The 16,670-nt window shown below is 55.2% G+C and overlaps 1 protein-coding gene across 6 annotated transcripts in view; it reads right to left on the bottom strand.

Annotated features, from left to right (window-relative positions):
* DGKZ (diacylglycerol kinase zeta) overlaps positions 1-16,670 on the bottom strand; it is an 80,690-nt gene that overhangs the window by 11,961 nt on the left and 52,059 nt on the right. For 4 of the 6 annotated variants that reach the window (XM_024214818.2, XM_029911449.1, XM_029911450.1 and 1 more), the window contains 16 exons: positions 16,509-16,591; positions 15,842-15,902; positions 15,135-15,248; positions 14,240-14,380; positions 13,364-13,442; positions 12,863-12,918; positions 11,844-11,906; positions 11,490-11,563; positions 11,272-11,383; positions 10,466-10,665; positions 9,743-9,843; positions 9,308-9,387; positions 7,913-7,957; positions 7,522-7,591; positions 3,700-3,740; positions 852-1,042 (listed from right to left, as the gene is read on the bottom strand). In XM_024214818.2, the coding sequence (XP_024070586.1) occupies positions 852-1,042; positions 3,700-3,740; positions 7,522-7,591; positions 7,913-7,957; positions 9,308-9,387; positions 9,743-9,843; positions 10,466-10,665; positions 11,272-11,383; positions 11,490-11,563; positions 11,844-11,906; positions 12,863-12,918; positions 13,364-13,442; positions 14,240-14,380; positions 15,135-15,248; positions 15,842-15,902; positions 16,509-16,591 (1,511 nt within the window). The remainder of the gene's footprint in view (positions 1-851; positions 1,043-3,699; positions 3,741-7,521; positions 7,592-7,912; positions 7,958-9,307; positions 9,388-9,742; positions 9,844-10,465; positions 10,666-11,271; positions 11,384-11,489; positions 11,564-11,843; positions 11,907-12,862; positions 12,919-13,363; positions 13,443-14,239; positions 14,381-15,134; positions 15,249-15,841; positions 15,903-16,508; positions 16,592-16,670) is intronic. The other 2 variants (XM_029911451.1, XM_029911448.1) reach the window with 1 other exon arrangement.

Genomic DNA, 16,670 nt, shown 5'->3' with positions numbered 1-16,670 from the left:
GGGGGGGGGGGGGGGGCGGCCGGAGGCTTTTTTGCCTTGGGCGGCAAAAAAACCAGAGCCGGCCCTGCCACCTTATAGTAATTTCATGTAGACCACACTTCCCTAGTTTGCTTATGAGAATGTCATATGGGACTGTCTCAAAATCAAGCTGTATCATGGCTATTGCTTCCCCTTAATCACTAGGCCCATAACCCTGTTAAAGAAAGAAATTAGGTTCATTTGGCAAGATTTGTTCTTGACAAATCCATGCAGGTTATTCCTTATAACCCTATTATCTACCTATCTGCTTACAAATTGAAAGACTGAGGGAATTAACCTTGCCTTAGCAATGACACCCATCCCTTCCCTGACTTGGTTTCTTTCCCCATCCTGGCCCATCTCCACCTCTAATTTCTTCCCTTCCCAGTTCAGTCAGTGAGACCTACCCCATCCCAGCTCTGTGTCTCGGGCCCCCCAGAGAACCATCTCCCTTTGCCATGGGGGCTAACAATGGGGAACGAGTTCTGGAGTCTCAGTCAGCTCTGGGCTGATGCGGCTAAGCTAGAGCCATGGGTGCAACCCCCCAATGCAGCCCCGCTGCCCGAGAGTCACTGTTTCCTAGGGTGGAATATGCATGGGGGAGGAAGGGGAAGATTGTCGGTCTCCATAGAGACCGGCCCCGCTGTCTTTTGGAGACAAGCTACAGACACTTGTGTCACACAGAGCTGGTGTTTCACTTCAGAGCTCAGGATTCAGAGCTGCTAAGCCAGCGCCAGGCCTCTCAGGCTAGTCCTTCTTCCACTCCTCTCTCAGACCCTTCTCCCCACCCCACAAGGCCATTCTCACCTGCAGACCAGAGTGGTCAGTCTCACCTGAGGGCTGGTGAGGAGGGTGGAGAGGATGAGGAAGAAGGGAAAGCAAAATGGTGCCCTGCGGGTGTGGAGGACGAGTCAACGAGGTCAGGCATGGCGGGCGAGGTGCCCACGGTCTGGGTGATCACCAGCTCCGGGTCCAGCACAAAGAGGTCGTCCTGGGAGATCTCCGTCACGTAGTTGAGGTGCTCCTGGAAGGCAGAGATCAGCCCTTCAGAGAGGTGATCCACACACCCCAGGCCAGTCACCCTGGGGAAACACCCCACCACTAGCGACCAGAGCAGCATTCAGTGGGGTGATGGCCCATGGCAGCTCAAAGGAACTGGCATGGGAATGGAGTTGGGACTGGTGCCCATGGCAACTTAGCAAGGGCAGCCCCAGCCTGCCACACACCTCTCCTTAGACTGATCACCATGACCCCAGCCAGGTCAGATGCTGCTGAACAACGATCACTGTGTGGAGTGGCGTCTCAATGAGAGATGGAAAAACCCTATCAGGGGCTCTTGTCTCCAGCAGAGCGTAGGTTGTGTCCAGTCTACTTTTAAGTTGTCGCCCCTTTCCTGGAAAACTCTTCCACAGCCTCACACATATCACTGCCAGGGCGTCTGCAGAGATTCCACTGGAACATCGCCTCTCCGAATCCCCTCCCAAATCTCTCATTATGACTATGTAATCCCTTTCCACCCTCAGCAGTTACCCCGGGATGATGTTTGCAGACTGTCTGCACACACTAAGTGCTCCTTAGCAACCTGGATGGATTCAACTCTCTTAATCTCTCCCTACAAGCCCTTGTTCATTCCTGTTGCCCTCCTCTAACGCCTTCCAATCTCCCTCTGTCAGCAAGGGGCCCAGAGCTGAATGTCACACTCCAGGTGTGGGTGCACTAGAACCGCACAGGAAGGGATCATCTCCCTGCATCTTGACGTGAGGCTTCTTGGCTTAGGAGACCCAGAGCTGACTCCAGGTGGGATCTCCTCAGAGCTGTAGATAGAGGGACTGGCCCCTCCCTATGCTGGGACTGAGGACTTTGCACCCCCACTCCCCAGAACATCCCTGGTGTTTTGCAGCCCTCTCACTGTAAAATCTTTTGCTTCCCCATCTCCTGACAGAGTCTCTCTCAGCCATTCCTGCTCCTGGCATTCTCCTCCCATTGAGGATCAAGGTTTCAGGTTATTTTTCCCCCAGCTGCAGGATCTACGTTTCCCCAGGCTGAGTCTCACTTAGTTGTTTCCTGCTCATGTGTCTAACATCTCTGGGTCCCTCTGGATTTTCTCTATCCTCTCTAGGGTTTACCACTCCTCCAGTTTCAGTGTGACTCATTGGTTGCATCATGCTCCTGTTTGCCCTCTTTCTTGATCATGAACAGAGATATTTAATAACACTTAAGTTTACACCTGAGATCAAGCCCTGCAGGTCCTCATGGACACCTTCCTCAACTCAATACACTACCATTTATCACCATTCTTTGTTCAGCTCCTTCAGGCACTTTCCAACCCACATCTCAGTGTTCCTAGCCAAGCCAACTTGCATTCATTTTTCAAGTAAGACTGTGAGACGCTGATCCTAAGTCTGGGCTATGTCCCAGCCACTTTACATCATTCCAGCAGCATAATGGACCCAGTGCCCAGCCAGATCTCCCTACTGGGAATAACCCAGTATAAGGTGGATTTCCAAGTGAGTAGGGCCAGCAGCATGATCCTCTGCTGTCCCCAGGAGTAGGGGTGTACCTGAGTGAGGGACGGGGTGTGTTTGGTTACGCTCTAAGCTCTAGCTATTCTGGGATGCCAGGCAGTCCCTAAGGGTATGTCTACACTATGGGATTAATCCGAATTTAGATAATTCGAATTTGGGAAACAGGTTGTATAAATTCGATTGTGCGCGGCCACACTAAGCACCTTAATTCGGTTTTAAACCACATTAATTCGGTGGTGTGCGGCCACACTACCCCATTAACTTAAACACAGTAATTCGGTGGTGTGCGTCCACACTAACCCTAATTCGAATTAACAAAAATCGATTTAGGCTCTACTCCGTTCGTCGAGGTGGAGTACAGAAATCGATTTAAAGGGCCCTTTAATTCGAATTAACTGACTCTGTAGTGTGGACGGGTGAAGGGTTAATTCGGATTAAGGCAGCTAAATCCGAATTAAAGTCCTAGTGTAGACCAGGCCTTAGGGACTGCTGTATCTAGGGTGCAAGTTAGAGCAATCCCTGGGATCACTCTGGTTTATGATGGTGGCTGAATTAGCTTCCAGCAGCCTCATAGTCCAAGTGGTGCAGAGGTGGCTAAAGTCCCCTTTGCCCGCATGTCCTGGGCTGTGCGGAACCCAGAATGGGGGCCACAGTCTGAGATACGTTACTTGCATCCAGTTATATCCAGCTACTGCACTGCCTCCCATCCTCTAATTTTGTGATATTATCAACCAGGGCAATGAGATCGGCATGGCAAGGCTTCTCACTAATCCTCAACACTGCCCACTGCTCCCGGGGAGCATTATCCTTCAGACCTTTCGTCAGTTTTTCCTCTCAATATTTCTTCCATTAATTCACTAGGACAGAGGTTGAAGGAGATGGTGAGGCACCTGAAGCATCCAATACCAGATGATCCCAGGGGTGCCTGACTGCAGAGGGCAGAGCACCTCTATTTCCCAGGGTTTACAACCTTCCTAGGAAATTGTATCCCCTTGTCCATAATGTAATCACAGGACTTGGGCAGCATGGGGACAAAGCACACAAGCAGTGGCCCTTGTGCATGCACGTGTCTGCATGTCTGAACACACATGTGCTGCTGGTCAAGTGTAGCTGCACAACAGCGCCTCGGTCCCCACAGTCCTGAGGCTGCACTCACCTGTGCGCGGTCTATCCTGTAAAACCGATCAGCTGTAGTTGCTACGAGAGAGAAAGAGAGAGAGAAAAACAGTGTGATTCCTGTCCCCAGAATCTGGCAGGAGACCAGGAGGCAATGGGACTGTCTATAACCACTGCATTCCACCCCTGGGCAACAGGAAACTGTTCAGCCACCTTACAACCCCTTGAGTGAGTGCACCCACGTAACAGCAGGGAAAACAGTTAACTCTTGACCATGGATGGCCCATCGACTTCCACAATGTGCCTTAAAGACACATCCGTTCTCTTCACAGACTACAGATCGCAGCACGCAACATTCCAGCCCGACTGAGCAACCAGCCCTTGTTCTAGGCCCTGATCACCATTAGGAGCAGGAGAAGCAGCAAGGTAAGGCAGGACATACTTGGCTACCTTCAGGCTGCTAGCCTGGAATTCCAGCTTTCTGGGAATTTTCAGGCCCCCTGACCTGCCTCCTGGGTCTCATGATTTTTGATGCTGACTCTGTGACACAGACATTGTACAGAGCAGAGCCTTGCCTGAGCAGGCTGTAGAGACGACAGCCCATTGCTTACATCAGGGGAGAGATTATTCCTCTGGTTTAAAATCCCTCATGGTCACTTTTATTGTGACAGAAGAACTGTGGGGACATGGAGCAGCCCAGATGGAGAGCTCAGACCTTTCTGTTCTCTGCTCTCAGGGACTTGGTGACACTACACCAGGGGTTCTCAAACTGCGGGTCGGGACCCCTCAGGGGGTAACGAGGTTATTACATGGAGGGTCTCCAGCTGTCAGCCTCCACCCCAAACCCCGCTTTGCCTCCAGCATGTATAACGGTGTTAAATATATAAAAAGTTGTTTTTAATTTATAAGGGGGGGGGTGCGTCGCACTCCGAGGCTTGCTGCGTGAAAGGGGTCACCAGTACAAAAGTTTGAGAGCCACTGCACTACATGTTTACATTATTGACTAGGGCTCATCACAAACCAGCACCAAGGCTCCAGGCCTTCTGTATTATCCCTGGCCTTGGCAGAGCACACTTCCCCAATTGGCCATGGGCTGGACATTGGTCCCTGTCCCCCAGGATGGCAGCAGTTTAAAACCAGCAGCCAACATCCACTCTCCCAGTGGGGGCTAAGAATTGTACCCAAGCGGGTCCATAGTCTGTCCCTCTGTCCTGGGATGCTTGTTGCTGTCTCTGCTGAGCAGCAGCTCGAGGGACAGAAAAGCCCCACATTGATATACTGGGGCGAGAGGAGCAGAGCGGACTGGGGGTGTGTGTTTGGGAAGCACTTTGCAACTCCGGGATGCAGCCGGTAACTATGAAAATCACAATAAAAATTCCAGCGAGGCGAAGGGGCTGGGGAGGGAACGGGGGCTCCTGAGCCTTGTTTCAATGTGGTGGAGAGGGCCAGGACCGACCAGGGTTAGTGGACTCCAGAGCTTTATGGGCATTTTCTCCATGGGCTCTGTGCCCCCCACAGGGCTGAGGACTGCTGCCCAGACTGGGGTTGCTATGGCTGGGCCCTAAAGGGACTGGGGAATTCTCTCTAGGAACAGAACAAGAATGGGGGGGAGGGGTGTCCATGACACAAGCCAGAGCAGATTAGAGGAGTGAAAGAGCCCCGTTTATCCTGTCCCTGCAAGAGATTTACAGCCACGGAGCTGCTAACGAAGGTCTGTAATTCAGCCACTTTAATGAGCCTGCGTCGCCCTTGAATGCAGCTCCAACCTCTTTCCTGGCACATTTTCCTCAGCGCCGAACTTGCTGCTGGGAAACCAGCGAAAGGAGGAAATAATCCACAGCAGCAGTATCTGGGAGCAGGGATCATGTGAGCGGTGCATGCAGTGGGATGTCCGCCCCACCCCCGCCAGGTTGGACCCCACACTCCCAGGAGACAAGGGACAGCACCCCTCTCACTTGAATGAACCTAACTTGGCTTGGCTCCCCACCACCAGCCAAATTCAGGGGGCAACGTCTGCACCCCTGCTGGGACTGCTCCTGGCACACACACCCCTCCTGGATGACGTGGCAGTGATGGGGCCAAGGTGTGCTCCTGAAATCAGAGATTTGGTGGGGAGCCTGGAGGGAGGCACAGCCAGAGGGAAATGAACACAAGGGAAACAGGGAGAGGAGCAGAAACTCCAGAAATTGGATAGGAAAGAGCAACCTATCCTCACAGCATCTGGGACAAGGCTCTGGCCTTTTCATTCCCCTGGTCCCTCCAGTGTCTCCCCTGGGGTGGGGTCAAATGCTGGTCTCCCCCTTGAAGCCCAGCTTGTCTATCTGCAGTCAGGCTCCTCAGGTGGTGTGGCTGGTGCCCAGTGAGTGCCTGGTGCAGCCCTGCTGGCTCTGAAGATCAGTGCAGTGCCCTGCTTGGTGCCCCTGCGTGAGCTTCTCTCTGTGTGTTTGGGAACTCGCTCCAGCACCATTACGAGGGCACAAAAGCCCCTATTGTCCCAGGCTGTGGGGGATTCCCAGGGAATCGCTCAAACCAAAAACAGAGACACCAAAAATATGCTAGTAAAAGTGAATGTGCAGCCTGGAGCTTTGGGAACAAAGTATCGACCTCGGGCGGGGGCAGAAAGGGGAGAAGGGGCTGAGAAAGGAGGTGGAACAAAGTCGTGTTTGTAAACAAGTCCCCACTGCTTTGCCCCAGCATTCGGGGGCTCCTGCAAACACAGTCGGCTGGGTCACAGGCTCAGCAGGCACTCTCCTCCTCCTTCTCCACAAGCACCAATGTACAGCCTGTAATTGAATGAGATGGACAAACGCATCTCCCACTGCAGCAGCTATGCTGCTCTGTAGAGCACCTCCTGCTGGAGAAGGCTGCCACTGCAGCAGCTCCCTCCTGACCAAAGCTCCGACACTATTCACTGCAGTGCCTCCTGCTGGGAGAATCTGGGACCAGCTCTCAGTTTTCACCTTCCCTCTCCCAGGCCCGCTTCCCCTCTGGTCCACACTGACTTGTCATTATCGCACTGGAGTTATTTTTCAGGAGCAGGGCTCCTAATTCACTTCTCCCCCAACCTCCCACACTCTGAACACTTAGTACAGAGCTAGGAGTACTCACTTGCTCTATTAAAGACCACAGTACTATTTGTAGTTAGGAAACTCCCCTTGGAAGTCATTGGGCTGGAGTGCCACTGGTAGTCCTCTCCCCCATACAGAGGGAGAATAATGGGCCCTTCTGATGGGTAGCACCCCGAGTACTGGGGAGGAGAAGGCTGTTTGCACGAAGAGGCCAGTCTGTGTCAGCCAGGCACAGAATGTAGCCAGTGGCTGCACTCACAGACCATTCCCGATGGGTACAGAAGATTCTGCAGTGCCTCCCTGAGGATGCATTCCCAGCCCGAGGGAGCCCCCTGTCTATCAGACACAGGCACAGCACCTCAGCCCAATCCTGGAGAGCCTGCTCCATGCACAGGCCAGAAGTAAGGTCTTGAGGCCAGGTGTACTGTTAGCAAACACTCCACACCTGGCAGTCTTTGCTGGATTCACATGACCAGCGGCAGTGGGCACAGCTGCTGCTCTGGGGGCAGGGAGGCATATTCCCTCAGCTCAGAGCTGCTGCACTCAGGCACCTAAGCAAACTGAGAAAAATGTAATGGGGCAACTGCCTGACTGCTGGGGAGCCACATGCAGAAAGCACCAGGCTGATGGAAATGGTGCCGTGGGGTGAGCCGGTCAGCGTGTCCCAGGGAACAAGCATTCCCAGAGGGCATTATTGGTTTGGGACTTTTGCTACATCCCTAGAGCGGATCAGAGCACGACCCCACCTCCCAGGGCAGACCAGTGCTACTGTACTGCATGGAGAGGATACTCACAGTCTAAGAAACACCACTTGGGAGACAGCTTCTGGGATGAAAGTGTCTTTAATTTGGCTCCATCCCCTTCCTGCACAAAGAGAAGAGAGTGACGTTTCCCAGCTCCTCGTTGTTCCCCGCAACCTTTCCTGGGGTCATTCCTGCACTGGGCATTCAGACAGGCTCAGATTTATGGCCCTTTGACAGAAGCAGTTTGCACCCAGGCGTGGCACGGAGACAGTGGGGCACATGGGGGCATGACACAAGGGGTGGGGAACACAGGCATGGCATGGGGTGCAGCTGGATACAAATCCGCCAAACTCACTGGGGAGGTGTCCAAACAAGCCTACAAGACTGGCACCAGGTACATGACAGAGACCCCCTGGAGGGGAGGGAGGTGGGTGATACACACCTGAAGGAGCAGGCACTGTAAAGAAGAAGGGCATGGAAGAAAATCCTGCAAAGAGGGAAGGGGGTGGGGTTACCACATTCATTCAGCTGCCCCCCTTCTGTCTCTCAGAGCCCGTTCTGTGCCCCCTCCTGTATGAGGAGCCAGCCCCTGCCACCGCATGTAGCCACCAGGCCTATGCATTCCCAGTACTGAGCCCCCACTGCCCTGCATGCCCTGCAGCATGCAGCTGGGTTCAGAGTTTAGTGATGACGTGCTTCAGATGGAATGAGAAATAGGGGAGAAAGGCAGCAGCTGAGACCAATAGCTACGTGTCCCAAGCTGCCCAGCTTCTGTGTGCTCAGACATGTCATCTAAAGCATCAGCCAGGAGACAGGCCAGGCCACTCTCTAGAACCCCCACCCCTTCCAGCTGCAGGAACTTCCCCATGTTGTGGCCATAGTTGCTTCCCATGACTTTATGAGAGGGATGGGACTGGGTAAGGGCTGAGATGCTCGGCCCTCAACAAACCCATCATCATGGTTGCCCAGCCACCTGCCTGCGAGTGTCCCCCCTCCTGGACACCTGACGCCGTCACTGCAGGGAAGGGTCCATCAGAAATGCAGAGACAAGAGAGAGAGGGATAGGCAGGTCCCTTCATGCCAGCCTGCCTAATGTGCTCTGCAATTAAACATGGTAGATTGACCACAGAGAGAGGAGCACTGATTCAAACCAGACAGGGATCCTGCAGCACTTCCTAGGCCACAAGGAGCCCATTTTCAGGCTGTGCAGGGCTCTTCCAGGAGAGGCAAAATCCCTTCCAGGAGGTAGGGAAGGAAGAAACCTGGGTACTGGGCTAGTGCAGTGTCATCAGACACCCTCCAGAGCTTCCCCGTCGGTGCGTGAGAGAGGAGAGCTGGGCAGGGGAAAAGCATAAATCCACAGGCACTGGCGAGAGGCAGAACTCTCTGCCCCCCAGAGGTGAGGTCTGAGAAGGAGCTCACAATAGTGCAAGAGGGGAGAGAAAGGGGCACCTGACACAGGGGAGACTGCAGTGTACCCAGGTTTGGGGGAAGGACTAAGATCTTGTGGAACATACTTCAGTGCAGGACAAAAGCCTTCTCTTTCCACCTGCCTAGCGGCCTCTCCTTGCCCAACACCCTGGAGAGGACTAGAGGGCAGGGTGAGCAGGATGGCGAAAAGGGAAATAGTGAGGCCGATACACGGGAGCTGTCAGACTCAACAGATCAATGATCCCTCTAGCCTGGGATCCAGTCTCCATCAAAGGCCAATGCTGGATGCTCAGAACGCCAACTGTGCGAGGCTACAATAACCGGGGGTCAGGAGAGACCTCTCCAGAGCCTCCCTCCCCTCAACGATCAGTTCCCACCATCTCCCACGCCCCCTGCAGTGCCTCACCTCCTGCAGCCTCTCGATGTGGGTCCGACAGACCTCCAGGTCACTATCTCCCGGAACCACAATGATCCCCAGGGGCACAGCTGAAAGCAAAGCACAGACATCTTAGGGAGCGGCCTGCTGCCAGTCCTCCCCCCAGTCACTGAGCCCCTGAGACAGCAGGGCCACTGCCCAGCGGAGGACAGCACCAGAGACACGGTGAGAACAACAGGGCATTGCCACTTTGTATAAAACAGGGCTGACCACAGCCACCCACAGAGACTACAGCTCAAGCATGCAATACTCCATCCGCAGACCATGGCTTCGTTACAGCAGAGCTGCGGCTGCCCAGAGCTGCCCCAATGGCCCTGTGGCCCAAAGTGCTCAAGGAGGCCTCACCCATCACCCCCTGGGATAGCACACTCCCAAAGCCCCCAGGCACCCGGGCTGGTCACTCACAGGCTTCCTTGAGCTTCTCCTTGTCGTAGTGAAGTGCCTCATAGTCATGCATGCTGATTCGGTTCACCCGGATTCGCAGCCGCTCGGGCACTGGTTGCTGGCTGCACGCAGGCAGGAGGAAAAGGGCAGGGGTTAGAAAGGAGGCCCTATAGATGTAGGCAGAAGCTCATAGCTACAGTAGCCCAGCCTCCTCCAGCAAGAGGCAACTGAGGAAGCTAGGCAAGAGCACTGTCTTAGGGAGCTCCCAGCTAACCAGTACTTCTCTCTCCCAGCAAGTGGTGCTGTAAGCAGAATGGGAGGAGCACTGGTGTGGCAGGCTAGGGACATGGGGTGACGTGCCCAGCCACTCCAGTACTTGACTCCCCCAGGAAGTGGTGCTGCAGGCAGTGTGGCAGAACTCCTTGCTAACCCAGTCCCAGCAGCAGGTGACAACAGTTAAGGCTTCATTTTCTGCAGCGGATGGCTCCCATAACGCAAGCCTCCTCTCACTCTCCTTCCAGTGTTGCCCAGAGATCCTTTGGAAGGTTCCCTGCTCATGCCTCTTGGAGGCAACTGTGAAGTGTGAAGAGCCGGGAGAGGCCACCCAGAATAAATGGTTGAATTATGCCCTCTTGGATTGGTACCACCCCATGCCCTGCTGCTGTGGAGGCGAGGAACCGATCCAAATTGGACAAGTAGCTGGGTTTGGGGCCCCCAGGGTTGCCCTGCGCCAGGTGAACGTACTCATTGAGTAGGGGCATGGAGTTGCGTCGCTTGGTCTTCTGCACCATATTGGCCTGGTTGCGCAGGGAAATGTGAATACAGGAGGCTGCCAGCTTGCATGGCTCCCCGTCCACCTGCATAGGAATGGCCTTGGATGTGGTGAGCATTACCTCCCGGCACTGGTGCAGCCGCTCTCCATGTCCACCCACCTGCAAGGCAGCCTGCAAACAGAACCAGGGTTACAGTGGGGCTGCCTGTGGCGAAAAGGCTCACAGCCATACCGTAGAGCAGCAGCATCCAACACCAAGTGGAGTCACAAGCAAACTGAGCTTGGAGGGGCTCAGCTCAGTCCCCAGGGAGAAGGAATCCACAAAGACCAGCACACGCTGGAGTCTCAGCTCTGGAGAGGCCCTGGGTGGGGAGGCAGGCGAGAGGATGCAGAGGCACACAAAGACCCCAGCAAACAAGGCTTATGGTGTTTGAATTCTTTCCTACCACTAGCCACCCAGGTGCAGGCTGGGGAGCGTTCTAGGGAAGGCTGCTCTGCTGTCCTGCACACAAGGCTCCGCTGTTCCTGGCAGAGGTCCCCCAAAGCTATACCTGGGGGGTGCACCTCCAGGGTCCTGCTCCTGACTACACTGAGCCATTCTGGCTGCAGACTGGAAGGTCCCACAGGCTCAGAGGATGGGTGCCGCCTGGAGCCCTCAGGCACAGCTGGATTTCAAGTCAAGGTCGCAGGGTCGGGAGCTGTGGGTCAGGCAGCGTGCAGGGCAACGGGGCCAGAACCTGCAGCTCCCCTGCCTGCTGCAGTGGCTGAGCTGATTTACCAGGGATGTCATGGTGAAGCCGATGACCTCAATGCAGCCATCGTCATGGCGCTGGGGCTCGAAGTCATGGTGCTCCCCAGGGTTGCCCCACGGCATGGTGCCCGCGCAGTACCTGCAGAGAGACAATGGGAGCAGAGTACCACCTGGGACCAACAGGGGGGCTCCTCAAACACCGGGCAGGGAGCAGCTCAGCATCCAGGGGTGCAGGAGCCACTCACCTTGGAATGTTCAGAAAGACAAGGCACTGGGGCTTCAGGTCCTGGATCTTGGGGGTCAGGTCTGTCTCGTCGCACTGAAAACAGACAGACGGACGGACAGACAGTCAGACACCTAGGGTGTCTGCAGGAAAAGGGCCCAGCCCAGCCCTAGTACTCTGGGGGGAATAAACTCCTCATTGCCTTCTGAGTGGGAGCTGTCGCCCTACAACACCCAAGGAATGTCCCTCATAGTGCAACAGCTGCCTCAGCCGCTGCGGTACCAGTTACTGTTACCCCAAAGGAATGATGCCCTGGATTCACCAATCCCCACCGCTCCCAGGGAACGATCCCAGCCCCTCCTCTCCAGACACTCACCACCACTTTGACGTGCTTCGCTAAGTCTTTGGAGCTGCCCGTGAGAAAGTCGGAAAACGCCGTCTGCCAACACAAGGGACAAGGTTAGTGCCTGGAGACCGCGTCCTTGAGCAGCAGCTGGATCGCATGGACCCTTCATGCTCTACTGAGTCTCAATTCAAGCCCCCGAGACTCCTGAGACTGGGCAAATCCTCTTCCAGGCCTCACTGCACCTTCGGCAGATTTCCCCCTCCTGATACAGTGCTGCAGATGCTCCTCACTCCTGACCTGACGCACCCCATGATAACCCAGCTCTGACAATGGACTTCAGTCCTAACTTGCAACCCCCCCATGTCCAGGCCGGGCCTCCAGGAGCAGCTGTGATCTAGGGCTAGGGCACCTCCTTCTCCAGGTGGGATGCAGTACTGGGTGCACGGAATGCAAGTTCATTCTCTGGCTGTGAGAAAATACGGCCAAACAAAAGTTATTGGGGCCAATACGGGAGCAAGACACCAGCCTCCTCAGTGCGAGGCAGTTATGAGAGGGCATGAAACAATATGACATGCAGTCTAGGGTAACACAGCTAATCCCCCAAACCCAGATCCTCAATGGGATGGACAGCTCTGGGAAGCAGAAGCAGCCAAGACGCAAGGGGAAGAACAAATTAGCCAGGGGGCTGCACTGCGATAGGGTTGGACAAAGGCTAATGCAACCTGGGGACTGCTTATGCAGAGACCTCATCCAAGGGCAGGAAGCAGATAATCACCCTCTAATACAGGTCTAGGGGGGTCCTGTCTGTGACACTGTTTTTGGGCCTGGGCCCCTCAGTACAAGAAGGCCAGTGGGAGGAGTTCAGAGAAGAGCTAAAACAATTATCATGGGGCTGGAGGGACATACTGATGGGGAGATTAAAAGAGCTGTGTCCTTATAGTTCAGACACCCCGTTAGTAGCTACCCAGAGAAAGCAGCTTTCGAAATCTCTAAGAGTAGCTGGAGCTTAGACAGACATCGCTCCTCTCCAAGGAGTCCCACACACTCACCCCAGCATAGAACATTTTATTCCGAAACCGGCTGTTAAATTTCTCTGGATTGGCCTCTAGGGAAAGAAAAAAAAAAAAAAAAAAGAAGACAGACGTTAGTGTCATTCACTCACTGCCAGGAGCAACTCAGCTGCCTGTCGCCCCAGCCTCGCTCTCCCAGGCTCACTAACCAGCCTCCCCCAAGACTCGCCAGCTGCCTCTCCCACATGCCTTGGTTTCTTCCTCCCCGCACCTTCATTCACGCACTCTCTGCAGCTTCCTCTCCCCTATCTGGTTGTTCCCACCCTCTTCCTGGTCAGTTCGCCCCACCCTCTCCCCAGTTGGTTCTCTCTTTGCCATCTCCCTACCACAAAGGCATTTCAATTGACCAAGCTGGGGGCACCCCCAGATTAGAAACCTGCTTCCCCTGTTCACCCCCCCTCTAAACCCCAAGATTCTCCCACTCTGCAGCCCAGCTCTGCGCAGAGAGCACCAGCCAGCCCTACTCCAGCCCCCACCTACCTCGAGATTCGTGGAACTCAAGTGTCACGCGAGCATCAAAGCCGAGGCTGAAATAGTTATTGAAGACATCGAGGGGAAGCTGAAAAGGGAAAAAGAGGAGGCCGAGGCTGGGAACCGTGGTGACCAGACATGGGGCTAGGAATGTAGGGTTACAGCAAGGGAGAGACCACACTTCACTAGCCATGTACAGGGGCCACTGCCAGCAGAGGGAGTAATTGAGACAGAGGCGGCTATTGGCCTGAATGAGGGATATACTGAGGGGGATGGAATAGCCCTTTCTGCTGCCCTGAGCACATCCATGCTCAGCCCTCAGCCCAGGCTCAGCATCCACACAGGCAGCGGGGATGCAGTGTCCAGCCCAGATCAGCACCTAGGGTGGAACAGGGTGGCAACTGCAGTCAGCGGATGCTTTCTCTGTGCCAAATGCACCAGGGGTTGGGGCCTGTTTCCCCAGGAACCTTCAGGATCCCCAGAGAGGGTTTTCCAGAGAAGCAGGGACGTCTCCTCTCCACCAAACCCCATTCCAGCTGCTCAGTCCCCCTTCTTACAGGGTCACTGCTGGCTCACCAAGCAGCCAGACGATCTCTGCTCCCTGAGACACTTGCTGTTCTCAGGGTATCTGAGCCAAAGAAATGGTCTTCTGCTTGCAGCGAGTCCTCCAAGTCTCTTGCAGACCTGCACCTTTGGGCCAGCTCTGGTTGCCACTAGCCCCTGGGGCAGGTTCTCCCAGATGGGATGCAGGGAGGGGCCTCTGAGCCACGAGGAGAGAAAGTGGAAACGGGGGGGAAAATACTCCCTGGGGAGTCGAGTGCTGCCTGAGCTGGGGATAGATGGAGAATGCTGGCCCATGGTGGAGGAGCTCTGTGTGTCTCTCACCTTGTCTGTGGCTGTCTCGTCTTTTTCCTCAGGGTTCACCTCGGAGTTTGGCTCCACCTGGAGATTCCAGCGGTCGAGCTGCACAATGTTTCCCTCCTCCACGTGAGAGAGGATCTTTGACAAGGGCTCGTCCGTGTAACCCTATGGGCCAAGGCGGAGCTCAGTGAGCCACCCAACTTGGCTCCCCTAACCGGAGAGCGGGTGTGCAGGGCCAGGTGCCCCAGAGCAAAGAGTGGGGAGAACACAGGGTACATAGGGCCGAGATTTGTCACTGTGTAACCTGCAGCCTAAAAGGCTCCGTCTCGGTGGGTGTTTTCCACAGTGACTCCCAGCCCACCACAGCGGCTTGCCAGGTGGCACAATTAGTTACTTCTCCCAAGGGGGTGGATTCCTATTTACAGCTGATGTCATTGGTGGGGGCAAAGGTGATCTGGGAAGAAACCAGGCCTCTGGGTGATGCATACACCACAGGGATCCCCATGTGCCAGCCACAGGCCAGTCCCAGCCCTGTGGCATCTATGCCACATTCCACACCTCCAGCACGTAGCCCTTACCACGTCCAGCCACACCCGCCCCTCACTGCACTCACCTCCTCTGCTGGGAACTCTTGGGCACACTGTGCCCAGCTCCAAGATGGCAGTGCATGGAGTGCAAGTGGGAAAGCTCCCAACGCCAGAGAAAAGAGCTCAGCTTCCCCCACGCACACAACCCTGACCCCGGGGGCTTAGCTCCGCTTCTCCCACACACCAAACCTCTGTCCTGCCATCACAGCTCAGACCCCTCCTCCCCTCCAACCACCTGTGCCCAAGCTTGGGAGCCAGTAGTACCAGGGCCCTATGAGCCCCCCCGCCCAGGGCAAGTACCCCTCTCCGCCCCCTGCCCCTGAGTCACTTACCCCGCCCCAGTTCAGAGTCCTGGCCAGGTCATTCCCTGTCCCCAGAGGGAGGATGGCTACAGGAGGAGGGGGATTCAGACGTAACTGGTCCAGGATGGAGAGGATCCACCCCACCTGGCCAAACACCAAACAGGCAGCTGGTTACTTCAGAGCCTTAGGGGGCGATCAGCTTGAGGGGGTAGAGAGTGTTACCAAGAGCCAGAGACGAGGAAGATATGGAGACTGCCCCCCGCCCCACTCTCCAGCCGTTACAGGAGATGCCCCGACGGCTGATCAGCCCCTTTCTATACCTAACCTACACTGGGAGCGTGAGAGTTAATCTTCCAGGAGTGCTGCAGACAGCATAGACGGGGGAAGCCTGAACTCACTCTGGCTCCCAAACTTTGCCCAGCTCAGGGCTGTGCCAGCAACTCGTCAGGAGCTCCAGGGCTGCACCTAAATGGCATCAAAAGGAGACCATTGCAGCCACCCTCATCTCTAGTATGGAGATGTAGCCCACAAAGCTAGCTTCTGAGATGAAGATGGAGCATGGCATGCTGGGACCTGTAGTCACAGGGGGCTGTGAGCCATATTATAGAACTTGGGGGACCCATTTTGCCCACCTCTGGATTAGATCAAGGAAGCCGCCACCTCTCCTGGAAGGGCAAGGGGTTTGGATCAAGGCACCAGCCACGTCCCTTGACAACTTAGAGGTCAGAGTCACTCACCGTGCCATCCCCCCCACACGCCAGGATCCGCAGGTTGTGCACTTTCCGATACATCTCCAGCCTGCAGGGAAGCAGAAAGCGGAGGGGATCAGGGAAAGGCAGGAGAATCACGGAGACGCTCGAAGCTGGGAATGCACCAGCCAGTGTTTGCAATGGGTTCCTCTCTCAGGCGGTCCATTAGAGGAGTCACAATCCTGGACCCCTCTCTTCACCCTAGAGCCTCACGGCATTTGACACAGTGTAATGAATTTATCTTCACAGGCCCCTGGAAAAGGAAGCCAGGATTATTATCCCCATTGTACAGATGGAGAAACGCAGGTGTAGAGAGGGAATGGGACTGGCCCCAGGTCACAGAACAGGCTAGTGACAGAGCTGGGAATAGAACCCAGGAGTCTGGCTCCCAGCCCTGTGCCTTAACCATTCGGCCATCCTTCCTCCTGGAAACACAAGGGAGCCAGGACTGACTGGGAAGTGAAATGGGATCAGTCCCCAGAGACACTTCCCAGGCTTTGAACTTGCACTGGGTGTCCAGCCACACAGCTCTTCCCAAGGGCCTTTCCTAGAGCGTCAGTCCCTCACTAGCGGCCAGCTGGAAGAGAAGGGGCCAAAGCTCCTATTGGAGGAGACAGTGGGAGAAGGGGATGGGGCTCCCTGAGTCAGTACTCACGCCTCTTTGGGGCCGCCCTGGTTGAGGTCAAAGACTTGTCGTGGGTTGAGATACCACATGAAGGACTGGATGATCTTGGCTCCCTAAAAGGATGAAAGACTTCAGGAAACAGTATACAGACAATCCCAATGGGATGGTGGGGGGCAGGGAGGAAGCAGAGCC

Source organism: Terrapene carolina, unplaced genomic scaffold, assembly GCF_002925995.2.
Source record: "Terrapene carolina triunguis isolate 2854851 unplaced genomic scaffold, T_m_triunguis-2.0 Scaffold96, whole genome shotgun sequence".
Classification (NCBI taxonomy): Eukaryota; Metazoa; Chordata; order Testudines; family Emydidae; genus Terrapene; species Terrapene triunguis.
The sequence above is the reverse complement of the archived record's forward strand: the minus strand, read 5'-3'. Positions and strand labels throughout refer to the sequence as shown.